Here is a 23,437-nt window from a genome sequence, read left to right on the forward strand (position 1 = left end):
CGCCATCTTGAAACGCGACGGTGTTCACGACGGCGCGAACACTTAGTCTCCATTTTGGAGAATCGCGCCCACATTCCCCATTCTCGCTGGCAGCGGGACAGGGTGAACTCGAATCCCGGCCAATGTCTTTGGCGGAGGCTTACAACTCTCAATTATTGAAGATCCTTCCAAACTGCACCACACGGAATAACTCACCACATAATCCAAGAAACCAAGATCATGGTTGCATCATTGAAGGCACTGAAAAACCTAATCAGCTGCTCTCCATCGGGGCCAAGCTTTCTGAGAGCGATTCCAAAAGTCATTGCAAAGAGAATCAATCCTAGTATGTTCATCCCTTCCACCTCAGTACCAATCGGAATCTGGAACCACAAACACAAAAACAGGGCAGAGAAATAAACAGAGGATATGATATAAGGGGAATGATCACTGTCATATTTTTCACGCCAACAAGAAGATTAAAGTGATTTATTCCGGTTGTTAAAAGAACATCGCTTTGTCCATTTTTAAAAGAGATCCACTCACAGACCTGAAACGGTAACTCTGTTTCTCTCTCCACAGAAGCTGCCTGACCTGTTGAGTATTTCCAGCACTTTGTTTTTTAATTCTTCATTATCAATAGTTTCTTACTGTACGGGTAAGACCTTTGTTCAATTCACACATCAAAGTTTAAAATCTAGTACAATACACACCACAGCCAATCAGGAAGTTCCATTCTTTGGCTTTCCAATATTCAAATTGTATATTAATTGGGTGTTCAAGTTGCATTCAGGTGGTGGACGTTAACAGGTGGTTTTATATCTAGAAGCAGTAACCCAGTAACAGGGATCTATAACACTTCTGGTCTTATATCTAGGAGCAGAATGAAACTGTGATTGTGGGTTCGGAGGTGCATGCTTGTAATGTGTATTTCTGCAAATAAAAGCTTATAGGTATGTTAAGACCAGGCTCTGGTTCTATCCTTTGCTACCTAGCTAACTACGTTCTAACATCTCTTACCTTTTCATATGTAGTGTTTCCAGATGTTACATTTTCACCAGGAACAGCTGTTAACACCCATTTGTAATCTGTTGCATACTGTAAAATGAAGCGTGCGTTAGACTTGTCCCACCACATAGATCAATACAAATACCAGTTCATTCAGCAAAATGCATTCCACCAGGTACATCAAAATACCAACTGGAACATCCAGGTGACATCACAAAAAGCAAATAAAATAGGTATAATTTCGCTCAGTGAGTTCTTGCGCTCATCATAGTGAGGTCACTTTTAACAGCACCGTTATAATAGCGGCAAAATGTTATCGTTTTCATTTGTTCATTACTTAAAAGTTTAAATTTTTTTACTGCAATTTAATTCACCCTGCAGAAGAAGTCTACTTCCAGTGTTATTTTGAAAGTTGACATGCCCTGTCCCAACCTTTCATCGACGCTTAGCAAAGATTCCATATTCCATCTTCGAATTAAAAACCGTGCACTAGTGAGAAATGTCATCAAAATCTAAAATTTAGTTTGTGGACTAGTGAAACCCAGAGTATAAAATAAAGTTACAGCATTTATTGTTTAAAAAAAAAAACAAGCTTTTCCAATGGCACTCATTAGAACAGTTTGTAAGAATATCAATAGTAAAGGGAACAACAATTTATACTGCAGGAGAACATAATGCTGATTGGTTGACAAGTGATTGGTAGAGGCATTGCCATGGAGAATGCACCAGGGAGCAGTTAACTGCCGCACTTTTGTTCAAATTCAAACCAGTTAGATCAACTCTGATTGGTCAAGGCATTGCCATGGGGAATGAACTAGGGAATGGCTGACTCTAAGATTTTGTTTATTTGAAAAAAGGCACAGTGCGTGGACATGTTGTTTCTCTCTGAAAAGGATAGGGACCCGTGTGTGAACATATGTGGCTTCCAGCATGTATAAGTGAGCCACATGCAAGCCCAACTGATAATCCTTTTTTTATAAATATAGAGTATCCAATTATTTTTTGTCCATTTACGGTGAAATTTAGTGTGACCAATTCAGCTACCCAGCACATCTTTTTGTGTTGTGGGGGTGAGACCCATGCCAACATGGGGAGAATGTGCAAACTCCGCATGGACAGTGACCCGGGGCCGGGATTGAACCCGGCTCCTAAGTGCCGTGAAGCAGCAGTGCGCCACTGTGCCGCCCGTACAACTGATAATCTTAAATAATGCTAGCTCAGTCGGGATTGTTTCGGAAGTGTTGTCCAATCACAGCTATACTTGTTCTTTAAGTGTTACTTGCTCTTTAATTTTCCTATGACGTTGAATTGGTGCTCTACAGAGATCACTGCTGGGAACATTGTGTTTGGAAGATATATAAATGATGTGGAGCAAAATGTAGATGGTTTGATTAGCAAATTTGCAGATGACATTAAGACAGGTGGAGTTGGGCAGCACGGTGGCACAGTGGTTAGCATTGCTTCCTATGGCACTGAGGACCCGGGTTCGAATCCCGGCCCCAGGTCACTGTCCGTGAGGAGTTTGCACATTCTCCCCGTGTCTGCATGGATCACACCCCCACAACCCAAAAGATGTGCAGGATAGGTGGATTGGCCATGCTAAAATTGCCCCTTAATTGGAAAAAATTATTGGGTACTCTAAATTTATTTTTTAAAAAGACAGGTGGAGTTGCAGATAGTGAAGGGGACTGTCAGAGAATACAGCTGAATACAGATAGATTGGCGATTGGGCAGAGAAATGGCAGATGGAGTTCAATCTGAACAAATGTGAGGTGATGCATTTTGGAAGATAAAATTCAGGTGTGAATTCTACAGTAAATGGCAGAACCCTTAGTGGCATTGACATACCAAGGGATCTGGGCATTCAGGTCCATAGTTCCATGAAAGCGGCAATGCAGGTGGATAAGGTGATCAAAAAGGCATATGGCATGCTTGCCTTCATTGGCCGGGGCATTGTACAAGAGTTGGCAGGCCATGTTTCAGTTGTACAAAACTTTAGGTAGGTCACATTTGGAATATTGCGTACAGTTCTGGTTGCACACTACTAGAAGGATGTGGATGCTTTGGAGAGGGTGCAAAGATGATTTACCAGGATGTTGCCTGGTCTGGAGGGTGTTAACTCTGAGGAGAGGTTGAATAAACTCGGATTGTTTTCGTTGGAAAGGCGGAGGGGAGACCTGATTGAGGTCTACAAGATTACGAGAGATATATACAGGGTGAATAGTCAGAAGCTTTTTCCCAGGGTGGAAGATTCAATTACCAGGGGGAACAGGTGCAAGGTGAGAGGGGGAAAGTTTAGGGGTGATGTGCGGAGGAAGTTTTTTACACAGAGGGTGGTGGGTGCCTGGAACGTGTTGCCAGTGGAGGTGATGGAGGCAGGCACGATAGCAATATTTAAGTTGTATCTTGATAGACACATGGACAGGGAATGGAGAGATACAGATCATTTGGGCAATAAGTTGTTGTGTTATGTACTCTGGGATAACACAGGCTGCAATTCGATGCAGCTTTGACCAAAAGATACTCCAGACGTTGAAGTAAGTTCAATGTGATTTACTGAACCATTAGCACAGTTTCCTATGTGTTTGACTCTCCTGCTAATCTTGCTATAGTAACTCAGTCTAACTAACCAGCCTGTTCTAAGCCATGTGGTGGGTGTGATGCTTCTGATCTGCCCCTGTCCTACTCTATAAGTGTCGCCTGTGGAAAGAGACAGAGCATGTGTGCCCTGTCCTTATATATGGGTTGTGTAATGCCGCCTTGTGGTAGTGTCACCTCTGGGTGTCTTGACTGCCCATTGGTCGTGTCCTATTCTATGTGTTCATTAGCTGTATGTCTGCATGTCATGACATCTCTGGTGCTCCCTCTAGTGTTTACTTAGTCGTAGTGTATTTATATTAACCCCTTGTGTATTTACAGTGGTGCATATCACCACATAAGTAGTAGGTCTAATGAAGGAATCTGGATTGGTGCAGGCGTGGCGGGCCAAAGACTCTGTTCCAGTGCTGTAATGTTCTTTGTTCTTTGAATTTATTTGAACGTTTTAACAGAGTGAAGCTCACCGATCGGAAAGCTGCAGCAATTAGATTTGAAGGAACCAGGTTTCTGCAACAAAGAAAACACACAATTTCTCAGTGATCCATTCATAAATTTAACATAGAGAAGAATAAACAGTAGCTATATCAGAGGCAAGAAGTGGAACCTGGAGCATCGGTGAGAATAAAATGTGTAAATACATTATGATTCTAGTTTGTCTGATTTTTCACCAGCTCATTTCTCATTCAGTGTAAAGCTCTTAAGTCACAAAATGTTTTGTCAATCTGGCTATAACCACAGCAAGAGTTTTCATTGATACAGTTTGACTTTTCCATGACCCACACAGGCCACCTGACACTGTATTCATCAACTGTCACTCTCATTTATTATTGAAGGTTGCTCATAACAGTGCAATACTTCAAACATATTTTTGTCAATCCTGTGGTTGTCCTCCCATTGTCAGCATTAAAAATCCTCAAAATAAAAGTCTGAACTATAATGACACGTGGCTTCCTTCTGGTGATGTCATGAGCTAGGCAGGACGGAAGCAAGTGCTGGGATTGCGTGTTCCATTTCTTCATTTCCTTGGAAAGTTAGGAAGCTGTCAAACATCAGCCTCAGCCTCTGATGCATTCAACGCAGCACAAGGTCAAAGGTGAAGTGGCCAAATTAATTAGACAAATGGGATACCAGCAACTTCCAAGTGGGTTATGAGTGCTGTGGCGACCTTCCCTCTGGCAAGGAGGTTATACAAATCACTGGGGTAACAGATAGCACTGTCATCCTTCATTTTGTTCGTCGTTCTGCCTTCAAACATGTAGGAGTCATGTTTTGGGTTTTCCCCAAACTTGCTGGGTTCTGGACAGCCTTCTCCGAGGCAATGTCCAAGGTTGTGGGCGTGAGGGTGAAGCCATGCCCAAGTGTGGCAATCTTCGGGGTATCGGAGCAGCGAGAGCTCACATGGGGAAGAGGGCCCACGCCCTAGCTTTCGCTTCCCAAGGGGGGGGGGGGGGGGGGGGAGGGGAGAGGGGGGACAGGGAGGGGGGGGGCGCGGGAGGGACCACAAGCCAAGGCAGAGGGCAGCAAAATGTACCGAGAAAATTAAGGGAAGGACAGGATAAACGTTTCTGTACAATACACCAAATTAACGCGGCAAGGAATGTATATAACTGTTTATAAATTTGGAAAATGCCAATAAAAAGATTTTCCTAAAAAAGAGTTAGTTATGGTGCATTAAGTGGTAAAGAAGACCTGATATCCCATCAGGCAGCAAAAACGTTACTGACACAATCACTATTAAACTGAACCTTTCTATTATTAATGACTCTATCACTGTGAAACTGCATCTTTTCGTTATTACTGACTCTATTACTGTTAAACTGCATCTTTTCGTTATTACTGACTCTATCACTGTTAAACTGCATCTTTCCATTATTACTGACTCTATTACTGGTAAACTGCACCTTTTTATTATTACTGACTCTATTACTGTTAAACTGCATCTTTCCATTATTACTGACTCTATTACTGGTAAACTGCACCTTTTTATTATTACTGACTCTATTACTGTTAAACGGCATCTTTTCGTTATTACTGACTCTATTACTGTTGAACTGCATCTTTCCATTATTACTGACTCTATTACTGGTAAACTGCACCTTTTTATTATTACTGACTCTATTACTGTTAAACTGCATCTTTCCATTATTACTGACTCTATTACTGGTAAACTGCACCTTTTTATTATTACTGACTCTATTACTGTTAAACGGCATCTTTTCGTTATTACTGACTCTATTACTGGTAAACTGCACCTTTTTATTATTACTGACTCTATTACTGTTAAACTGCATCTTTCCATTATTACTGACTCTATTACTGGTAAACTGCACCTTTTTATTATTACTGACTCTATTACTGTTAAACGGCATCTTTTCGTTATTACTGACTCTATTACTGTTGAACTGCATCTTTCCATTATTACTGACTCTATTACTGTTAAACTGCATCTTTTCATTATTACTGACTCTATTACTGTTAAACTGCATCTTTTTGTTATTACTGACTCTATTACTGTTAAACTGCATCTTTTTGTTATTACTGACTCTATTACTGTTAAACTGCACCTTTCCATGATTACTGACACTATCACGGTTAAACTGCACCTTTTTGTTATTACTGACACTATCACGGTTAAACTGCACCTTTTTGTTATTACTGACACTATCACGGTTAAACTGCACCTTTTCATTATTACTGACACTATTACTGTTAAACTGCAACTTTCCTTTATTACTGAATCTATTACTGTGAAACTGCACCTTTCCATTATTACTGACACTATCACTGTTAAACTGCGCCTTTCCTTTATTACTGACTGAATCACTGATAAACTGCACCTTTCCATCATTACTGACTCTATTACTGTTAAACTGCACCTTTCCATTATTACTGGCACTATCACTGTTAAACTGCACCTTTCCATCATTACTGACTCTATCACTGTTAATGTACATCTTTCCATTAGTACTGACTCTATTACTGTTAGACTGCAACTTTCCATCATTACTGATTCTATCGGGCAGCACGGTGGCGCAGTGGGTAGCCCTGCAGCCGCACGGTGCCGCAGTCCCAGGTTCGATTCTGGGTCACTGTCCGTGTGGAGTCTGCACATTCTCCCTGGGTTTGCGTGGGTTTTACCCCCACAACCCAAAGATGTGCAGAGTAGGTGGATTGGCCACACCAAATTTCCCCTTAATTGGAAAAAATGAATTGGGTATTCTAAATTTACTAAAGAAAAAAAAAAGAAAAAAAATGACTGATTCTATCACTGTTAACATGTACCTTTCTGTTATTACTGACACCATCACTGTTTGCCATATTGTTTTTCTTTTTGTTGAATTCTCTAATTCTGATATGCAGGAGGTGGTTCTGGAGCTGTGGAAACCTTCTCAAATGCTACAATCCACATATTGTGCGAGAATGATATTTGTGCTGGATAATATAACGTGTTGCGCATACTCAATGACTGAACACTCTTTGTGCTCTGGGGTAGAAAGTCCCAAAGATTCTCTCCTGAAGGAATGGTCAACTTGGCCATATTATTGCGCCAAACGTATGTCAATTAATCAATGTCAATGTATTCAAATTACTAACAGGCATCAGAAAATCCTTACTAGGGAAAGTCAACACTCTAATTATAACTGACCAAATGGTTACTATATTTTCCTTGGCTCAGGATTAGATTAGCACATGGTGCCCAACTTTCTTTAGGAGAGGAAATATATAGTGTTACTACAAGTGGTGGCTGGGGTTATACTACTGCATAGTGTGACGAGACATAGTTGGTGTATCTTCAAAAACACTCAAGGTGTGTTTACAGCTGTTTGATTATTGGCTTCATTGGCCTTTTATCAGCCAATGGAAACATTATGATTATAACAACAACTTGTATTAATATAGCATCCTAAATGTAGCAAACCATCCCATGGTGCTTCGCAGGAGTGACTATCAAACAAAGTTTGACACTGAGACTTCCGGTTGCGGCTATGACCAGCTAAGTCGCACGTTTGGCGGCTCCTGCTACAAAGGTGTTTTCGGGCCGATTGGAGGGCCCCAACGGCGCTGTAAGGACAAATCCCGGTGGGGGAAGGCTCCCTGAGGAGAACCAGACCAACTTTATGGTCGGTACCCGGAGTGGGGTGGTAAAAAAAGCAACAGCAGCTCCCCAAAAAAAGCGGGGGAAGAAGACCAAAATGGCGGCCGGTGGCGCACCCGAGGAATGGAGGAAATGGGCGGAGGAGCAGCAGGCCGCTCTCCTGCGCTTCTTTACGGAGCTGAAAATGGAGCTCTTGGAGTCAATGAATGCGACGACCACCAGGCTGATGGGAGCCCAGGCGACCCAAGAGGCGTCGATTCGGGAGCTGCAGCAGGAGATGACTGTGAGGGAGGAGGAGGCCACGGTCCTCGTGGGAAAGGTAGAGGTGCACGAGGCACTCCACCTGAAATGGCAGAGCCGTTTTGAGGAGCTGGATACCCGAATGAGGCGGAAGAACCTGAGGATCTTGGGCCTGGCAGAAGGCCTGGAGGGGTCAGACCTCCCGGGATACGTAGCAGAAATGCTGAGCTCCCTGATGGGGGCAGGGGCCGTCCCTTCGCCCCTGGAGCTGGAAGAGGCCTACAGGGTCATGGCTAGGAAGCCAAGAGCAAATGAGCCCCCGAGGGCGGTGCTGGTGCGGTTCCAGCGACTCAGCGATCGTGAGAGAGTGCTGGAGTGGGCCAAGAGGGAAAGGAGCAGTAAGTGGGAGAATTCGACGGTGAGGGTCTACCAGGACTGGAGTGCGGAGGTGGCTAAGCGGCGGGCCCGGTACAACCGGACGAAGGCGGTGCTACATGCAAAAAGGATCAGGTTCGGAATGCTGCAGCCAGCGCGCTTGTGGGTCACCTACAGGAACCAACACCACTATTTTGAGTCCCCAGAGGAGGCGTGGGCCTTTGTACAGGAAGAGAAACTGGACTCGAATTAGACCCAGGGGGTACTTGGCGGCCGTGTCCGCTCGGGTACTTTCAGCTGAACAAGCGGTTCGTTTTTTTTCGGATGGGTCGGAACTGGGCAACTCTTATTGGAACGGTTTCCTTTTTTTTTTCTTCTTCTTTCCTTGTTTGGATCTTGAACTCTTGCTTTGGGTTTTTTTTTTCTTCTGATGTTTTTTCCCCCCTTTGCCAACTTCCCTTAGTTATTGTTATTGTGGTTATTCATGGTTATTTATGGTTATTTATACTGCTTGGTAGAGGGCGACTGTTAAGTACATTGTTATTTGTTATCTATTTGTTATTTATAATGTTAAGTTGGGGAGGCGGGACGGGGGGGAGAGCAGATCGGGGTTATGGGCTCCTAGGGGGGGTTCTTTACAGGCATGGACGGGGACGGGGGTGGAACTGAAGATGGCGGGGTGGGGTGTGGCAGGGCGAAAGCGCGGGCTTTCCTCTGTTTTCCCGCGCGCGGGGCAGAGGAGGGGGGAGGGGAGGAGTGCGGGGCGTGGCTAGCAATGGCGACCTTTCCCGCGTTGGAGCGGGGCCAGGGAGGAGTGGCAAGGGGGGGGAGGCCCCCCCCCCCGAGCCGGGGGGAGTCGGAGTGTGGCAGGAGCAGCCGGGTCAGCGCAAACCAGCTGACTTACGGGAGTACGATGGAGGGTACATCGCGGCTAGGAGGGGTCCTAGCCTTGGGGGGGGGGGGGGGGGGGGGGGTTAGGGAGGGACACCGGGTTGCTGCTGGAAAGACCAGAAACGGGAAGTGGAGGACTGGAGAGCTGGGGGGAGGGGGCCATCGCCATGGGGAGCGGGTCAGAAAGGGAGGGTCGACCCGGGGCGAGCAGGGAACGGGACATGGCTAATCGGCAGGGGAAGGGGGCGGGTCGTTCCGCGACCCGGCTGATCACTTGGAACGTGAGGGGGCTGAATGGGCCGGTCAAGAGAGCAAGGGTATTCTCACACCTGAAGGGACTGAAGGCTGATGTAGCAATGTTACAGGAGACCCATTTGAAGGTAGTGGACCAGGTTCGCCTGAGAAGGGGGTGGGTGGGACAGGTGTTCCACTCTGGATTGGACGCAAAGAACCGGGGGGTGGCGATTCTGGTGGGAAAGAGGGTGTCGTTCGTGGCGGAGGAGGTGGTGGCGGATAAGGAGGGTAGGTATGTGATGGTGAAGGGTAAGCTGCAGGGGGAGAAAGTGGTGATGGTCAACGTATATGCCCCGAACTGGGATGACGCGGGTTTTATGAGGCGCCTATTGGGCCTCATTCCGGGACTGGAGGCAGGGGGCTTGATCATGGGGGGGGACTTCAACACAGTGCTGGACCCCGGGCTAGACAGATCGAGCTCAAGGACCAATAGGAGGCCGGCAGCGGCAGAAGTGCTGAGGGGGTACATGGAGCAGATGGGAGGAGTAGACCCATGGAGGTTTGGTAGGCCGAGGGCGAGGGAGTATTCCTTTTTCTCCCACGTCCATAGAGTGTACTCCAGAATCGATTTCTTCGTGTTGAGCAGGGGGCTGATCCCGAGGGTACGGGAAGCTGAGTACTCGGCCATTGCGATCTCTGATCATGCACCACATTGGGTGGATGTGGAAATGGGGGAGGCGCGGGACCAGCGCCCGCTGTGGCGGCTGGATGTGGGGCTGTTAGCGGACGACGAGGTGTGTAAAAGGGTCCGGAAGAGCATTGAGAGCTATCTGGACTTGAATGACACGGGGGAGGTGCAGGTGGGGATGGTCTGGGAGGCCCTGAAGGCAATGATCAGGGGAGAGCTGATCTCCATAAGGGCATACAGAGAAAGAAAGGAGAGGCAGGAGAGGGAGAGGCTGGTGGGGGAGATATTGGAAGTGGATAGGAGATATGCGGAGGCACCAGAGGAGGGGCTGCTGGGAGAACGGCGCAGCCTGCAGGTCAAGTTCGACCTGCTGACCACCAGGAAGGCAGAGACGCAGTGGAGAAGGGCACAGGGTATGAGTATGGGGAAAAGGCGAGCAGGATGCTGGCACACCAGCTTCGCAAACGAGATGCAAACGAGATGCGGCTAGGGAGATTGGGGGAGTGAAGGAGGGGGGCGGGAAGGTAGTACAGAAGGGGCAAGAAGTGAACGGGGTCTTCAGGGATTTCTACAAGGAGTTGTATCGGTCTGAGCCGCCGACGGGGAGAGGGGGAATGGAGGACTTCCTAAACAAATTGAGGTTCCCAAGGGTCCAGGAGGGGCTGGTAGAAGGGCTGGGGGCGCCAATAGGGCTAGAGGAGCTAGTCAAGGGAATAGGTCAGATGCAAGCGGGGAAGGCGCCGGGGCCAGATGGGTTCCTGGTGGAATTCTACAAGAAAAATGTGGACTTGGTGGGACCGGTACTAGTACGAGCCTTTAATGAGGCGCGAGAGGGGGGGGTTCTGCCCCCGACAATGTCGCAGGCTCTGATCTCCCTGATACTGAAGCGGGATAAAGACCCCGTGCAGTGCGGGTCCTACAGGCCTATCTCGCTTCTGAACGTGGATGCCAAGTTGCTGGCAAAGATCCTGGCAGTTAGAATAGAGGATTGTGTGCCAGGGGTAATCCATGAGGACCAGACGGGGTTCGTGAAGGGGCGGCAGCTCAACACGAACGTGCGGAGATTGCTGAATGTAATTATGATGCCGGCAGTGGAGGGGGAGGCTGAGATAGTGGTAGCGCTGGACGCGGAGAAGGCATTCGATAGGGTGGAGTGGGAGTACCTGTGGGAGACGTTGGAACGGTTTGGGTTTGGGGAAGGGTTTATTAAGTGGGTGAAGTTGCTCTACTCGGCCCCGACGGCGAGTGTAGTGACAAACGGGAGGAGGTCGGAGTATTTCGGGCTCCACCGAGGGACCAGGCAGGGATGTCCCCTATCCCCCCTACTTTTCGCACTGGCGATCGAACCGCTGGCGATGGCACTGAGGGGTTCAGGGGGGTGGAGAGGACTGACTAGGGGAGGGGAGGAACATCGAGTATCGCTGTATGCGGATGATCTACTGCTGTACGTGGCAGACCCAGAGGGGGGAATGCCGGAGATAATGGAACTATTAGCAGAGTTTGGGGACTTTTCGGGGTACAAACTAAATTTGGGCAAAAGCGAGGTTTTTGTGATACACCCGGGGGACCAGGGAGAGGGTATTGGGAGACTCCCCTTCAAGCGAGCAGGAAAGAGCTTTAGGTACTTAGGGGTGCAGGTGGCAAGGAACTGGGGGACCCTCCATAAGTTGAACTTTTCCAGGCTGGTGGAACAGATGGAGGAGGAATTTAAGAGGTGGGACATGGTACCGCTGTCGCTGGCGGGGAGGGTGCAGTCAATCAAAATGACGGTCCTCCCAAGGTTCCTGTTTTTATTTCAGTGCTTGCCCATCTTCCTCCCTAGGGCCTTCTTCAAAAAGGTGACGAGTAGCATCATGAGCTACGTGTGGGCGCACGGCACCCCAAGGGTGAGGAGGGTCTTTTTGGAGCGGAGTAGGGACAGTGGAGGGCTGGCACTACCCAATCTCTCGGGGTATTACTGGGCGGCAAATGTGTCAATGGTGCGCAAGTGGATGATGGAAGGGGAGGGGGCAGCTTGGAAACGAATGGAGAGGGCGTCCTGTGGCAACACAAGCCTGGGGGCCCTAGTAACGGCACCATGGCCGCCCCCCCCACGAGGTACACCACGAGCCCGGTGGTGGCGGCCACCCTCAAGATATGGGGGCAGTGGAGGCGACACAGGGGGGAAATGGGAGGTCTGTTGGCGGCGCCAATAAGAGGGAACCATAGATTCATCCCGGGGAACATCGACGGAGGATTTCAGAGCTGGTACAGGGTGGGCATACGGCAGCTGAAGGATCTGTTTATAGAGGGGAGGTTTGCGAGCCTGGGAGGGCTGGAGGAGAAGTTTGAGCTCCCCCCGGGAAACATGTTCAGATATTTACAGGTGAAGGCATTTGCTAGGCGGCAGGTGGAGGGGTTCCCCCTGCTCCCCAGTAAGGGGGCGAGTGACAGGGTGCTCTCGGGGGTCTGGGTCGGAGGGGGGAAGATATCAGACATCTACAAGATAATGCAGGAGGCGGAAGAAGCATCAGGGGAGGAGCTGAAAGCCAAGTGGGAAGGGGAGCTGGGAGAGCAGATAGAAGACGGGACGTGGGCGGATGCACTGGAGAAGGTCAATTCTTCCTCCTCGTGTGCGAGGCTGAGCCTCATTCAATTTAAGGTGCTGCATAGAGCTCACATGACGGGGACAAGGATGAGCCGGTTCTTTGGGGGTGAGGACAGGTGTGTCAGATGTCTGGGAAGCCCAGCGAACCATGTGCATATGTTCTGGGCATGTCCGGTGCTGGAAATGTTCTGGAAGGGGATGGCAAGGACGGTGTCGAAGGTGGTGGGGTCCAGGGTCAAACCAGGATGGGGGCTTGCGATCTTTGGGGTCGGGGTAGAACCGGGGGTACAGGAGGCTAGGAGTCCCTAGTGGCTCGACGAAGGATATTAATTCAATGGAAGGACGCGAGGCCTCCAAGCGTTGAAACTTGGATTAACGATATGGCTAGCTATATTCAGCTAGAAAGGATCAAATTTGCCCTGAGAGGGTCGGTACAGGGATTCTCCAGGCGGTGGCAACCTTTCCTTGACTTTTTAGATCAGAGATAGACGTTCGGGGTCATGGCAGCAGCAACCCGGGGGGGGGGAGGGGAGGAGAGGGGAGGGAGGGGGGGGGGGGCAGGGGAGGGGAGGGGAGGGGGGGGGAGGGGAGGGGGAGGGGGGGGGCAGCAATGGTCGTGGGGGGACATGTACGACTGTAACGCGGGCAAGTCTGCTCGCTGCTCATGTCTGAAACTGTAGGCTGCCTTGTTTGTTAAGTTGTTGCTTGGGGGGGGGGGGGGGACTGGTGCGCGCGAGAGGGCGGGCGAGGGAGGGATATTTGCCTAGAGGGATTGTGTTGTATATAATTTTAAAAATAGTAGGGGTAAATGTTTGTATGGAAAAACTCTTTCAATAAAAATTATTTAAAAAAAAACAAAGTTTGACACTGAATTCCATAAGGAGACATTAGGGCAGGTGACCAAAAACTTACTCTCAAAGGAATGTCTTAATAATAATCACTTATTGTCACAAGTAGGCTTCAATGAAGTTACTGTGAAATGCACCTAGTTGTCACATTCCGGTGCCTGTTCGGGGAGGCTGGTACAGGAATTGAACCCGCGCTGCATCACAAGCCAGCTATTTAGCCCAGTGTGCTAAACCGGCCCCTGGTAAAGGAGGAGAGGAAATGGAGATGTTTTGGAAGGGAATTCCAGAGCTGAGGGCCCAGCCACCAATATTGGAACAATTAAAATCAGGGATGTACAAGAGGCCGCAATGAGGAAAGCGGAGAGGTCTGAAGAGTGGTGAGGCTGGGAGAGGGGAGGTCATGGTGGGTTTTGAAAACAAGCATGATATTTTTCAAATTGAGGTTTTGCCAGCTCATCCTGAATATTCCATAAGTTTTTAAATTAAATTTAGAGTACCCAATTCATTTTTTCCAATTAAGGGTCAATTTAGCGTGGCCAAGCCACCTACCCTGCACATTTTTGGGTTGTGGGGGCGAAACCCACGCAAACACGGGGAGAATGTGCAAACTCCACACGGTCAGTGACCCAGGGCCGGGATCGAACCTGGGACCTCAGTGCCGTGAGGCTGCTGTGCTAACCCACTGCGCCACCATGCTGCCCCGAATATTCCATAAATTGAACAATCTACATTCCAGCTATAGATCTAGCCTAATGGACTCACATCAAACGGCACATTTTCAACTTTAAAACATTTGGGTTATACCGGTAATTTACATTTGACATTAGGGGCACAAAATTGCTAATGTCAAACCCGCTCTCTAACCATGGAGACCACTGACAATCTTCTGACTCTGTTGTTTTTAGATCAATTGCATTAAGGTTGAATAACTAAGTGCACTGAATCAGCAGACTGAAGATTGCCAGATCAATTTTCAGGCTCCCCAGTTTGTTACAAGCAGGTTCATGACTGCCCTTTGATCAGAGGTTTCACTAATGATAGAGACCATTATCACGTCTCTCTAGCCCTCCCCAGCTTTCAAAATTCACCACCCACCAACAACTGTTAACATATTGAAGGTGAATGAACTGACATCTGGTCACAGATGAAAGTGTTTCTGAAGCATGGTCACTGAGTTTGAACATGTTCAGCCATTCAGAAAATCTTCTCGGCCACTATGATCAAATGGATCTTATTAATGAGAAGTGATTTCTAGCAATAAAGTGGGAGCCAATTAGGTTCTCACTTTGTTGTTTAAGGACGCTGACCATGGGTAGAATCTTCTGCTCTCTCTGGCGGTGAGCTTGAAGACGGGAATGACATTTAATTGGGTAGGACAACAGTGTCCTGGAGCCCTTCTGAATTCCCACCTCCAAACAAATTACGTTCTGTCAGAAAGGACCAGAGTTGACCTTCCTGCCCCGCCACTAACTTATATGGCCAATTAATGACCATTGAAGGGCCTCATCCTGCTGCCGCTGGTATTAACCCAGCTGCAGATGGGCCTGTTGCCATGTGATGTGCATGATAGATAAACCTGAGCAGGCTGCTTCTCATCTCTGGGAGTCTCTCAATCAAGAGCACTCAGTGCCTGATCAGCTGGTAGAGCGACTCCTCTGCCCTTGCTGCTAAATCTCCTTCACCCCTCTCCCCACAACCCAAACACGCACAAAAACCTACCCCAAATTTCTCCCTCAGGCCTGGGCATCTCTGTGATCTCGGGACTCCAGTGCCTGCCCTTCCAACCACAGGCACGGCCTCCCCAGGGGTGCTGTTGAGCATAAGAGCAACCAGCCTCTGATTGGTCAGCAGGTCCCCGCCCCAAGGTCTTGATTGGGGAAGGTCCATCACTGCCCTTGCCACTGACTGGTTGGCTGGTAGTTCAGCGGAGCTTCCTGAAAAGACGCAGTGTGGGTCCCTCACTGTCTGTCCAATGGGCAGGCAAATATCCTGCACCATGATAACAAATGTTTCCACCAATGCCGTTCAGGAGTGTAATAATTCCAGGAGATGCAGAGTGAAAGGCCAAGCTGATTTATTTTAAACTGAGGAATGCCCTAGCCCAGGACTATCGGGAACTGCTGGTCCGGGCCTGGAACCTACATTTAACGGTTCTGCTAACAAGCCCCAGCTGAGTCCCCTTGCCAGAGGTAGTCACAATGGGCATCAAGGGGGTCGCCTCTGCTGAACTCGTCTCCGCTGGAGTGCGGTCCCTGCTTCTCAGGTGGTCTGGTGTTTTTTCACGACCTTCCCTTAAACTTTGACTTTTTAAGAAACTGGTCCAGTCTTTACCAGCGCGACTCCTGGGATCCATTGGGAGCCATCTCCAAAGTTCCGCACATACACGGCACCTTCAGGGCAGCACGGTGGCCTAGTGGTTAGCACAGCTGCCTCATGGCGCTGAGGTCCCAGGTTCGATCCCGGCTCTGGGTCACTGACCGTGTGGAGTTCGCACATTCTCCCCGTGTCTGCGTGGGTTTCGCCCCCACAATCCAAAAATGTGCAGAGTAGGTGGATTGGCCACACTAAATTGCCCCTTAATTGGAAAAAATAATTGGGTAATCTAAATTTAAAAAAAAAATCTACACCAAGACAACGAGACCAAGACAATGAGATCAAGACAACGAGACAGAGACCTAGACGACGAGACCGATACAACGAGACCGAGACATCGAGACCGAGACATCGAGACCGAGACATCGAGACCGAGAAAACGAGACCGAGACACAGACATCGAGACCGAGACAATGAGACCGAGACAATGAGACCGAGACAGTGACATCGAGACCGAGACGTTGAGACCGAGACATTGAGACAGAGACATCGAGACCGAGACTGAGAAAACGCGACCAGGACAATGAGACCGAGACATCGTGAATGAGACATCGAGACCGAGACGAGACCGAGACATCGAGACCGAGACAACGAGACCGAGACATCGAGACCGAGACAACGAGACCGAGACATGGAGACCAAGACATGGAGACCAAGACATCGAGACCGAGACATCGAGACCGAGACATCGAGACCGAGACATCGAGACCGAGACATCGAGACCGAGACATCGAGACTGAGACGCTGAGACCGAGACATCGCGACCAAGACATCAAGACCGAGACTTTGAGACCAAGACAACGTGAATGAGACATCGAGACCGAGACAACGAGACCGAGACAGTGACACAGAGACATCGAGACCGAGACATCAAGACCGAGACTTTGAGACCAAGACAACGTGAATGAGACATCGAGACCGAGAAAACGCGACCGGGACAATGAGACCGAGACATCGTGAATGAGACATCGAGACCGAGACAACGAGACCGAGACAGTGACACAGAGACATCGAGACCGAGACAACGAGACCGAGACATTGAGACCGAGACAACGAGACAGAGACAGAGACATCGAGACCGAGACCACGACAATGAGACCTAGACAGAAAAAACGAGACCGAGACGAGATAACGAGACCGAGACATCGAGACCGAGACAACGAGACCGAGACATCGAGACCGAGAGAACGAGACATCAAGATCGAGACATTGAGACCGAGACATCGTGAATGAGACAACGAGACCGAGACATTGAGACCGTGACAACAAGACCTAGACAGAGAAAACGAGACCGAGACGAGATAACGAGACCGAGACATCGAGACCGAGACAACGAGACCGAGACATCGAGACCGAGACATCGAGACCGAGACATTGAGACCGAGACATCATGAATGAGACATCGAGACCGAGACATCGAGACCACGACAATGAGACCTAGACAGAGAAAACGAGACCGAGACGAGATAACAAGACCGAGACATCGAAACCAAGGCTGAGACAACGAGACAGAGAGAACGAGACCGAGACAACGAGACCGAGAGAACGAGACCGAGACATCGAGACCAAGACAACGAGACAGAGACATCGAGACCAAGACAACGAGACAGAGACAACAAGACGGAGTCAACGAGATCGAGACATGGAGACCGAGACATGGAGACCGAGACAACGAGATGGAGAGAACGAGATCGAGACAACAAGGCGGAGACATCGAGATCGAGACACCGAGACCGAGATAATGAGACCGAGACAACGAGATGGAGACATCGAGACTGAGACTTCGAGACCGAGACACTGAGACAGAGACATCGAGACCGAGACATCGAGACCGAGACACTGAGACAGAGACATCGAGACCGAGACATCGAGACCGAGACACTGAGACAGAGACACTGAGACAGAGACATCGAGACCGAGACATCGAGACCGAGACATCGAGACCGAGACATCGAGACCGAGACACTGAGACAGAGACATCGAGACCGAGACATCGAGACCGAGGCATCGAGACCGAGGCATCGAGACCGAGACATCGAGACCGAGACATCGAGACCGAGACATCGAGACCGAGACACTGAGACAGAGACATCGAGACCGAGACATCGAGACCGAGACACTGAGACAGAGACATCGAGACCGAGACATCGAGACCGAGACACTGAGACAGAGACATCGAGACCGAGACATCGAGACCGAGACATCGAGACCGAGACACTGAGACAGAGACACTGAGACAGAGACACTGAGACAGAGACATCGAGACCGAGACATCGAGACCGAGACATCGAGACCGAGGCATCGAGACCGAGACATCGAGACCGAGGCATCGAGACCGAGACATCGAGACCGAGACATCGAGACCGAGACATCGATACCGAGACACTGAGACAGAGACATCGAGACCGAGACTTCGAGACCGAGACATCGAGACCAAGACACTGAGACAGAGACATCGAGACCGAGACATCGAGACCGAGGCATCGAGACCGAGACATCGAGACCGAGACATCGAGACCGAGGCATCGAGACCGAGACACTGAGACAGAGACACTGAGACAGAGACATCGAGACCGAGGCATCGAGACCGAGACATCGAGACCGAGACATCGAGACCGAGACATCGAGACCGAGACAGAGACTTCGAGACCGAGACATCGAGACCGAGACAGAGACAGAGACTTCGAGACCGAGACATCGAGACCGAGGCATCGAGACCGAGACATCGAGACCGAGACACTGAGACAGAGACACTGAGACCGAGACATCGAGACCGAGACACTGAGACAGAGACATCGAGACCGAGACATCGAGACCGAGACCGAGACACTGAGACAGAGACATCGAGACCGAGACATCGAGACCGAGACACTGAGACAGAGACACTGAGACAGAGACACTGAGACAGAGACACTGAGACAGAGACATCGAGACTGAGACTTCGAGACCGAGGCATCGAGACCGAGACATCGAGACCGAGACATCTAGACCGAGACATCGAGACCGAGGCATCGAGACCGAGACACTGAGACATCGAGACTGAGACTTCGAGACCGAGGCATCGAGACCGAGACATCGAGACAGAGACATCGAGACCGAGACACTGAGACAGAGACATCTAGACCGAGACATCGAGACCGAGACATCGAGACCGAGACACTGAGACAGAGACATCGAGATCGAGACATCGAGACCGAGACATCTAGACCGAGACATCTAGACTGAGACTTCGAGACCGAGGCATCAAGACCGAGACATCGAGACAGAGACATCGAGACCGAGACATCGAGACCGAGACATCGAGACCGAGACACTGAGACAGAGGCATCTAGACCGAGACATCGAGACCGAGACATCGAGACCGAGACACTGAGACAGAGACATCGAGACCGAGACATCGAGACCGAGACATCTAGACCGAGACATCGAGACCGAGACACTGAGACCGAGACATCTAGACCGAGACTTCGAGACCGAGACATCGAGACCGAGACATCGAGACCGAGACTTCGAGACCGAGACATCGAGACCGAGACATCGAGACCGAGACTTCGAGACCGAGACATTCGAGACCGAGACATCGAGACCGAGACTTCGAGACCGAGACATCGAAACCGAGACACTGAGACAGAGACCTCGAGACCGAGACATCGAGACATCTAGACCGAGACATCGAGACCGAGACACTGAGACAGAGACATCGAGACCGAGACATCGAGACCGAGACACTGAGACCGAGACATCGAAACCGAGACACTGAGACCGAGACTTCGAGACCGAGACATCGAGACCGAGACATCGAGACCGAGACAGAGACAGAGACTTCGAGACCGAGACACTGAGACCGAGACAGAGACAGAGACTTCGAGACCGAGACATCTAGACCGAGACTTCGAGACCGAGACTTCGAGACCGAGACATCGAGACCGAGACACTGAGACAGAGACATCTAGACCGAGAGAACGAGACCGAGACATGGAGACCAAGACATCGAGACCGAGACATCGCGACCAAGACATCAAGACTGAGACTTCGAGACCGAGACAACGTGAATGAGACATCGAGACTGAGACAACGCGCCCGAGACAATGAGACCGAGACATCGTGAATGAGACATCGAGACCGAGAGAACAAGACCGAGACATCGAGACTGAGACAACGCGCCCGAGACAATGAGACCGAGACATCGTGAATGAGACATCGAGACCGAGAGAACAAGACCGAGACATCGAGACCGTGACACAGAGACCGAGACATCGACACCACGACAATGAGACCTAGACAGAGAAAACGAGACCGAGACATCGAGACCGAGACAACAAGACCGAGACATCGAGACCGAGAGAACGAGACCGAGACATCGAGACCAAGACAACGAGACAGAGACAACAAGACGGAGTCAACGAGATCGAGACATCGAGACCGAGACATCGAGACCAAGACAACGAGACAGAGACAACAAGACGGAGTCAACGAGATCGAGACATCGAGACCGAGACATCGAGACCAAGACAACGAGACAGAGACAACAAGACGGAGTCAACGAGATCGAGACATCGAGACCGAGACAACGTAAATGAGACATCGAGACTGAGAAAACGCGACCGAGACAGAGACAACGAGATCGAGACATCGAGACCGAGAGAACGAGATCGAGACATCGAGACTGAGACAATGAGACCGAGACAACAAGACGGAGACAACGAGACCGAGACATCGAGACCGAGATAATGAGACCGACACAACAAGATGGAGACAAGGAGACCGAGGCATCAAGACCGAGACACTGAGACAGAGACACTGAGACAGAGACATCGAGACCGAGACTTCGAGACCGAGACATCGAGACCGAGACTTCGAGACCGAGACATCGAGACCGAGGCATCAAGACCGAGACTTCGAGACCGAGACATCGAGACCGAGGCATCAAGACCGAGACACTGAGACAGAGACATCAAGACCGAGACTTCGAGACCGAGACTTCGAGACCGAGACATCTAGACTGAGACTTCGAGACCGAGACTTCGAGACCGAGACTTTGAGACCGAGACAGAGACAGAGACTTCGAGACCGAGACATCGAGACCGAGGCATCGAGACCGAGACATCGAGACCGAGACACTGAGACAGAGACACTGAGACCGAGACATCGAGACCGAGACACTGAGACAGAGACATCGAGACCGAGACATCGAGACCGAGACATCGAGACCGAGACACTGAGACCGAGACATCGAGACCAAGACAACAAGACCGAGAGAACGAGACCGAGACAACGTGAATGAGACATCGAGACTGAGAAAACACGACCAAGACAATGAGATCGAGACATGTTGGGCGCGATTCTCCGCTCCCGGGAAAAATTGTGAAGGCCTCGGAGCCCGCTCCTCTCACTGAATTCACCCCCACCCGGGGGGGGCTAGGAGCGGCGCTCAGTTATTCTCAGCCGCCGGACCTTGACGCTTGCGTCAAGGCGCGCGCCGAGAATGACGCGACGGCGGCGCCTATGTGACATCAGCCGTGCATGCGCAGGTTGGCCGGCTCCAACCCGCGCATGCGCGGCTGACGTCATGATGGCTGACAGCTCGAACCCGCGCATGCGCGGTGGCCATCTTTCCCCTCAGCCGCCCATCTTGCGGGGCGGCGGAGGGGAAATAGTGCGTCCGATTGAGACGCCGGCCCGATGATCGGTGGGCACTGATCGTGAGCCTCTCCCCTCCCGAGCACAGTCGTGGTGCTCATTCCCCACCAGGCCCCCTACAAGCCCCAAAATGGGCACCTCACGGTGATTTCACAACGGCAGCGACCAGGTGTGGTAGCCGCCGTCGTGAAACGGTCGCGAACGGCAGGCCACTCGGCCCATCCGGGTCGGAGAATCGCCGGTCGCCGTGAAAAACGGCGAGCGGCGATTCTTCCGAGCGGGGGGGTGGGAGAATCGCGGTAGCGCCAGGGGGTCGTGAATTTAGTCGTGGGGCCCTCCTGCAATTCTCCCACCCACGTGGGGAGTGGAGAATCGCGCCCCATGAATGAGACAGAGACACAGAGACCAAGACATCGAGACCAAGACATCAAGACCGAGACATCGAGACCATGACAACGAGACCCAGCAGAGAAAATGTGAACAAGACAAGATAATGAGACCGAGACATCAAGACCGAGACAATGAGACCGAGACAACGAGAACGAGACCGAGACATCGAGACCGAGAGAACGAGACCGAGGCATCGAGACCAAGACATCGAGACGGAGTCAACGAGATCGAGACATCGAGACCGAGACATCGAGACCGAAACAACATGAATGAGACACCGAGACTGAGAAAACGCGACCGAGACAGAGACAACGAGACCAAGACAACGAAACGGAGAGTACGAGACCAACACATCGAGACTGAGCCAACAAGACGGAGACATCGAGACGGAGACATCGAGACGGAGACAACGAGACCGAGACATCGAGACCGAGATAACGACACCGAGACATGGAGACCGAGACAACGAGATCGAGACATGATGAGACCGAGACATCAAGACCATGACAACGAGATCTAGCAGAGAAAACGTGAACAAGACAAGATAATGAGACCGAGACATCAAGACCGAGACAATGAGACCGAGACAACGAGACAGAGAGAACGAGACCGAGAGAACGAGACCGAGACATCGAGACCAAGACATCGAGACGGAGTCAACGAGATCGAGACCGAGACATCGAGACCGAAACAACATGAATGAGACATCGAGACTGAGAAAACGCGACCGAGACAGAGACAACGAGACCAAGACAACGAAACGGAGAGTACGAGACCAACACATCGAGACTGAGCCAACAAGACGGAGACATCGAGATGGAGACATCGAGACGGAGACAACGAGACTGAGATAACGACACCGAGACATGGAGACCGAGACACTGAGACCGAGACAACGAGGTCGAGACATGACGAGACCGAGACATCGAGACCGAGACGAGACCGAAAGATCGAGACCGAGACATCGAGTCTGAGACAACAAGACAGAGACAACGAGACTGAGACATCGAGACCGAGACATCAAGACCAAGACAACGAGACCAAGACAACGAGACATCGAGACCAAGACAACGAGACTGAGACATGGAGACAGAGACAACAAAATCGAGACATCGAGACCGAGACAACGAGACTAAGACACCAAGACAACGAGACCGAGACAACGAGACGGAGACATCGAGAACGAGACAACATGATAGAGACAATGAGACCGAGACAACGGAATGAGACAACAAGACCAAGAAAAAGAGGCTGAGACATCTAGACAAGACATCGACAACAAGACATCGAGACCGAGACATCGAGATGGAGACAACGAGACCGAGACAACGTGAATGAGACAACGTGAATGACACAACAAGACCAAGAAAAAGAGGCTGCGACAACTAGACAAGACATCGACACCGAGACATCGAGATAAGGCTGAGACAGCAAAACCGAGACAACGAGACCGAGACAATGAGACCGAGACAACGAGGCCGAGACAATGA

General features: G+C 50.2%; 1 protein-coding gene across 2 annotated transcripts in view; it reads right to left on the minus strand.

Moving 5' to 3' along the window:
* Nucleotides 1-23,437, minus strand: part of slc1a4 (solute carrier family 1 member 4) — a 65,576-nt gene that overhangs the window by 40,002 nt on the left and 2,137 nt on the right. For both annotated transcript variants that reach the window (XM_038807478.1, XM_038807467.1), the window contains exons 2-4: nucleotides 4,050-4,092; nucleotides 1,000-1,077; nucleotides 196-362 (exon numbers count right to left, since the gene is read on the minus strand). In XM_038807478.1, the coding sequence (XP_038663406.1) occupies nucleotides 196-335 (140 nt within the window). In that variant the 5' untranslated portion in view covers nucleotides 336-362; nucleotides 1,000-1,077; nucleotides 4,050-4,092. The remainder of the gene's footprint in view (nucleotides 1-195; nucleotides 363-999; nucleotides 1,078-4,049; nucleotides 4,093-23,437) is intronic.

The sequence above is a fragment of the Scyliorhinus canicula genome, chromosome 1 (genome assembly GCF_902713615.1).
Source record: "Scyliorhinus canicula chromosome 1, sScyCan1.1, whole genome shotgun sequence".
NCBI lineage: Eukaryota > Metazoa > Chordata > Chondrichthyes > Carcharhiniformes > Scyliorhinidae > Scyliorhinus > Scyliorhinus canicula.